The 6,325-nt window shown below is 46.7% G+C and overlaps 1 protein-coding gene across 1 annotated transcript; it reads left to right on the forward strand.

Moving 5' to 3' along the window:
- The first annotated feature begins 506 nt into the window (after positions 1 to 506).
- On the forward strand, positions 507 to 2,702 carry LOC119329143. The gene is made up of 6 exons (XM_037602141.1): positions 507 to 872; positions 1,006 to 1,113; positions 1,756 to 1,809; positions 1,895 to 2,059; positions 2,242 to 2,355; positions 2,505 to 2,702. The coding sequence occupies exons 1-6, from the start codon at positions 507 to 509 to the stop codon at positions 2,604 to 2,606; spliced, it is 909 nt and encodes a 302-aa protein (XP_037458038.1). The 3' UTR covers positions 2,607 to 2,702.
- Positions 2,703 to 6,325: the final 3,623 nt, after the last annotated feature.

Genomic DNA, 6,325 nt, shown 5'->3' on the forward strand with positions numbered 1-6,325 from the left:
AGGGGTGGGAGCGGCGGCGTTGGTCGGCAGTGGCGACGCACGGCGGAGGGGCGGGGGGCGGTGGTGGCGGCGCACGGCGGCGTGGCACGGGACGGTGGCGCAAGGCGGAGGGGCGAGGCCCGGTGGTGGCGGCGCGCGGCGGCATAGCAGGGGGCGGCGGCGCACTGTTGGTGGAGACGGAAAGTAAGGTCGTGGGTCTCGGGTCGTTTTTTTTTCTCACCCGCACCGATTCGGCTCGAATGTAATAATAGGACTGCGGGTTGATTTTGAAGAAACGCGGGGACTTTTTTGCAAAACCTCCACGACGGACGACCAGAAGCCATACCTGGTTTATAAGTATATATAGGTATTCAGATGTACAGAGAGAGAGTTCGAGGCGCCTTCCAGGAAACTCAGATATACCAGAGTTCGAGGAGTCCTATTTAGGCCCAACATTACCGACCAGCAGCGATTCGATCAACTTCCAAACCTCTCGCTCGCTAGCTAAACCCTCGACTCCGCCTCCCATGGCGACCGCCGGCTGTACCGGCCGCTGGGTCCCGCTTGCCCTCGCCCTGCTACTCGCCGCCGTCTTCGCGCTGGCGCTCATCCCGCAGGCCGCCCTCGCCGCGTCCGGCGGCGTCATGGGCGGCCGCTCCTACTCCTCTTCCGAACCCGACGACTCGTCCTCCTCCAACTCGTATTCGTTCTACGACTCGTCGAGCCACATATCGATCGGCAGGCCGTCGCGTCGCCGCGCGGCCAAGGACGACGACGACGACAACTCGGATGTGATATTCTGGGTGGTGTTTGTCGGTCTCGTTTTGCTGATCGCTGCCGTTTGGTACTACTACGAGTACGAACGCCAGAGGACAACCGTGGTTAAGCTCCAGGTTCTCCCGATATTCTTCAGTTCAGAGCAGCAGTTTACCTCTCTTAGTTTATTTAATTTACCACTGGGCACTAGTGGTAGTCAATGCAAGTCAATGGAGGTCGTGACAATTTCAGTTTTGTTCATGATGTCAGGTTGCCTTGCTCGGCTGGGCCAAACCGTTTCAGAGGGAATTGAACGAGATCGCGGAGAGAGTACAGGCTTCCAACAAGCATTCGTATAAATTCATGTTGACTGGTAATGTGATTCCTAAGTTTTTGGGGCTCTGGCTACTTTTGTGTAGGTGATTCCTATGCATTGACTTCCATGGCTGCGTGTGCAATAGTTTCAGTTTGTCGTTAACTTTAAAGTTCTGCACTGGTTAACTCGTGTATTTTGTTGTTCAAACTACCTTGATTCTGCTGTCAAGCTCACCCTCTCGTTGAAAACAATGTTCAGTGATTTCAACATATATATAGAAGAAACGTGGAAAGCTAGGTTGGACAACATAGAGTCATAACTCCAGAGTATTAAGTCAATTGGCAACTCTGTATTGAATGTTGTTTCTGTCGTGGTTTCTGAATAAATAGATAGATGGCTCGAAGCTAGGCCATATGTTGCAGACAGCTCGACAAATATGTAAGAGCATAGTACTGAATATATGAGTGGTGTTCAAGACAAGATTTATGAAATATTTATATTAGTATGTACCAGAACTGTCCATCTTATTCGCATGACTGAATGTGACCAACTATTCCGGATACAGGCACACTGCGGATATACGAACCGTTTACCTTGCATCAGATCTTTACTGTCAATACATCTTGCAGAGAGAGATCTATGGCTGGTATTAATTGTTCATCTGTACTGACCTGCTTATCCTGTTCCCCTGACTCATTATGCAGACCATATGTTCCTTGAGCCGTCACAGGGATTCCTGCGTATTTTCAAGCTTATCAGTAAGAAACATGTACTATATAGCTCATCAGCAGGGCTAGATGGTTCTTCTCCTCTAATGTAATCTTGCTGTTTGATTTGCTTTAGGTTAATGTGAAAAATGGAGTGGATACTTGGGAGGCACATTTCGATAAACTTTCTATCAAGGAGAGGAGCAAATTTGATGAAGAAACACTTTATAACTTGGAAGGAATCAAGCAGACGAAAGAGTACTCCAAAAAGTTAGATGGCTCCAGAAACGAATATATAGTGGTACGTTAAACTTCATCCACAGTAAATTGTTTCCAGAAAAAAAAGGCCTTCAATGCTTCCTTTTCGACGCCAACTACATGTTGGTTAACATAATTATTTTGATGATCTGGTATTCTTTTGTCACAAAAGTGAAGTTTAATGTTTGCATAATGACTTCTTGAAATGATTTCCAATTCGTTCAGGTAACCATCCTAGTTGCTGCCAAGGGAGCACTGAAGTTCCCAAAAATCACAAGACCCGCAGATCTGGAAGCAGTAGTAGAAAAACTCAACTCTATACCTGCAAGAGAAATTCAGGTATGCGAAATGTTTCTTATCTTTTTTCATAATTCACACAAGTGCCGCTGGTTGTATAATTGAGATCAGTGAAAGCCAAAGTTATCCATGCCATTTTTTTTCCAACATCGCTGATAATAACAAATTCCTATCTGTGCCTGCTTTTTTAGGGCGTTCATGTTTTATGGACTCCTCAAGATGAGAATGGCATTCTTTCTGAAGAGAAGCTTCTAGCGGATTGTCCTAATCTCAAGCCTCATAATGATTACTAGGACGGCGTCGTTTTGGTGTTTTCGTTTGCTAGGGTAACAATGTAGAAGAATATGGCATGGTAATTTTTGGAAGTTACCGTGCATCGAAACGAATTATTTAGAGTCTAGGCTGCAAATGCCATTCATGTGACATCACCTCTTGTATTTCTACGTTTGTTTGTGAAGCAATAGATGAACTCTTCATACTGATCATGGTATCCAAATCTCAGTATGGAAGAGGGTCCACCATACTTGCAGCAGCTTTGCAAAAACTACGGGAAAAGTATGTTCTAAATTCATTGCTGGTCAGTTGGAAGCCACTAACTAATTGGTATGTGCATTAGATTAACCCCCGAAGCTAAAAAAGGGCAAGAATACTAAATAGTTGGTATGTGCATCAGTTAAGGCAAATTAAACCCCAAAATTGTATCCTTTTATTTTCAAACCATGCAGGAGAGAGCTTCATGTATATTTCACTAAGAAGAAAGAGTATACAACGTCGAAGACGACACGACCATCGCGAGAAAATGGCGCAACCCTTCGGCACTAAAGATGATACGACCCAAACAAACGACGTCCCAAGATAACTTAGTCTGAACAAGACACGAAAAGCGAGAAACCTCCACTAAGAGAACCCAAACGTCAGTTAGCCGCAACATGACCTAGAACCGACTAACATTCTCGAAATAGGCTTTCACACAACTTTATATATTGGCAAAAATCTGAACAGATACGAAGGTCAAAAGAAAAATAAAGCCACATTCGAGCGAATGGCACAAGTGCTACCAACTCAACACTGAGTGTGAAAATAAATAGACACCATCCCTAAGAAGAGACATCTGAAACTACTAAACAAGAATGGAGTTGTGGCTGTCCCTCGCTCTTCGCCATGGAGGGCCGCTCCTACTAGGAGATAGTGGACATGTGTATAATATAGAGATCATCGGAACCACCCCAAGCCAGAGTCGGATGCTACATGCCAGGGACAAGGCATGCTTGAAGTCTCTGCTAGTTGCAACCGAACTATACCAGGATTTCGCCGTTGAGCCTGAGAGGAAGGACAAGGGTTTCCACCCCGGGGCCCAGAGGATATACCACAACAATGCCCTCGAGGGGGAAGCCCCTTGACGGCACCAGAGCGCGGGGCTTTCGGTCAGACCCTCACACGTGCCACCCGCAAAACGAAGGTTGGCAACCCGACCTGCAAAGGAGGGGTTGCTGGAAAGTTCGACAACAAGCAAGGCCTCCAGATCCAACCCAGTGACCCGCCACTACCAAACCCATGGAGACACCAAAATCACCTGTAAACCTCCCCATGGTACCCACATAGGCGCTGCAACGCTGCTCGCCGCAGAGCCAACCATGCAGCCTCACCATCCAACACCGCCGCCCCGGCTTCCAGAAGAGACACACAACCACCGCCAAGACACCAGGTCACCGGAAAGCAGACACCTTGAGACGGACAGCACGAGGGCGGAACCGCCATGTACAAAGGACAACCGACCACATGTGCCAGATCCCATTTGGACCCACCCCCACTGTCAACGGTGAGGATCAACGTCTGTAGCCAACAACGCGAGACTGGCACAATGTACCATGAACAGAGAAGACGAATAGAAAAGCTCGAGCAACAATGCGAGGCATGGCCACAAGTTCGACCAAAATTATGACCTTGTATTACATTGTCAAATTCGAGAGAAAGTTCAAAGTTGTTACAGAAAAAAAATCTCAAAGAAGACGGAGGTGTCCAAAGTCTATGAAAAATCACAATGATTGATCTTCGGATTGTAGAACTGATATAAATGGATTTTATAGCATAGAGAAAGCAGAGTGCATTCAAGGGCAGGTGAACTAGATTTTGTATTTGGTTTTCAAAACACCACTCGTTAGATTTTTGCACGCAATTTTTTTTTCCATTTACGGACGATAGATGTTTCATCCCTCTTACCCCAAAAAAGGGACCCTAATAAGTGTCACATGTGTGGCACAAAGCAATTCCGCCCTGACGTTTTTTGATAACAAGTTTAGTTATATGAGAATGGCAATTTTTTTTGACGTGTGAGGATGATAACTTTAGTTGTGAAGCACGTCTTACTTTCTGTTTGATGGCAAGTTTCAATTATTTTGTGTTTTTTTTGGATGGCAACTTTAGTGTAAAAAACGTCAGGACCGTGTTACTATGTGGAACACGCATGACACTTATTATTTGGAAAAAAAGACATATCCCTCCCTTTTGGCAACATTTTAGGTGACTTTACGTGATACATTGAAGTCTTTTCTTAAGTTGCCATTATCTTGTTTATAAGCACAGTATTTCTCCTTCCTTTTATGCCTCCGCGTGAATTTTGTTTCTGTTGTACTTATAGTTGCAATTTACTTATTATTGTGCGGAAATTATATTTTCCGGTTGACTTCCAAAGCCCTCCGCTCTAAACCCTCGGCTCCTTCGCTCCCAATGGCGGCGATCGCCACCCATGTGCAGCATCCACCGGTAGCCCTCTCACGCTGCGGACCGCCGTCCAACCCCTTCCTCCGCTTCGCCCCCTCGCCGTCCGTGCTCCTCCGGTCCCGCGCCGCGGCGACGCCTCCCCTGGCTCCCATCGGCGCGCGCGGCAAGGATGACGACCCCATCTCATACCCGGAGCCCCGTAACAGTTCGCTCGGTCTCTCCCCCCTGCTCGTCGCCGTGGCAGCGGCGGCGACCCCGCAGGCCGCGCTGGCCCTGTCCGGCGGCTCCGGCGGCGGGTGTGACGACTCCTCCAGTTCGTCGTCGTCCTCCTCTTCCTCGTCCTCATCCTCGTCCTGCGATGACTCCACTACCGACTCCATAGATTGGTCATCCACGTCCTTCTCCTCTAAGCCGAAGAAGAAGGAGGGGGCCGAGGCGACTCACGAGTTGGTCGGCACAGCGGCAGCTCCTCCGCTTGGCTGGAGCTCTGACTAGTGGTTCTGGGGCACCTTCGCCTTGGGGTCCGCTGGCGCCGTTGCCCTATTCGTCGCCTTGCAGAAACTGCTGGGTGAGAAGACCGCCGTGGTTAAGCTCCAGGTTCGATCTCTCCTGATTTCGTGATCCAAATACAGTTCAGTTTAGGACCTCAGTTCCTTGATCACTGATTACTCACCGCTATAAATGTAATTGTATAATTCATTGGAATTGCTCGTGATTAAGGTTGCGCTGCGTGATACGGCGATGGTAAAATCAGTCCAAAAGGATCTGAATTCCATTGCTGAGAAGGTGGAGGGTTCGAACCGATGGTGGTATAAGTTCATATTGACCGGTAATTAAGACCGCCAATTCTGAATTATTGCGTTTTTATGCTTCAGTGCCTCGTTGACATGTCTCCAGTTTGTTATAATAATAGTCAGGCCATGCTATTTATCTCTAGGTTCGTCCTGTTCAATGGCTTCCATGTTCGCTGTTCTAGTTGCGTGTGTATCCTTTGTTTAGTTTATGCTTTTGAAATACTACTTCAAATTTGAATTTTATTCTCTCCTCAAAATTAGAATCTTAGCCTAATCAATCATAGTATATGTAAAAATACATATAGGAAAATTAGCAACGTAACCAGTCAGGTGTCTCTGGTTATAAAGTGCAGTGGCAAATTGGAACTGAATTTAAATGGATCATTAAAAACAAGAAATCTGGACGTGTACTTAATTTATTGCAAATATGTTGGTGATAAACATGTATTTGCTTTGACGAGATGAACACTATTTTTCTGTGCATATATGGATACATG

Source organism: Triticum dicoccoides, chromosome 7A (genome assembly GCF_002162155.2).
Source record: "Triticum dicoccoides isolate Atlit2015 ecotype Zavitan chromosome 7A, WEW_v2.0, whole genome shotgun sequence".
Taxonomy (NCBI): domain Eukaryota; kingdom Viridiplantae; phylum Streptophyta; class Magnoliopsida; order Poales; family Poaceae; genus Triticum; species Triticum dicoccoides.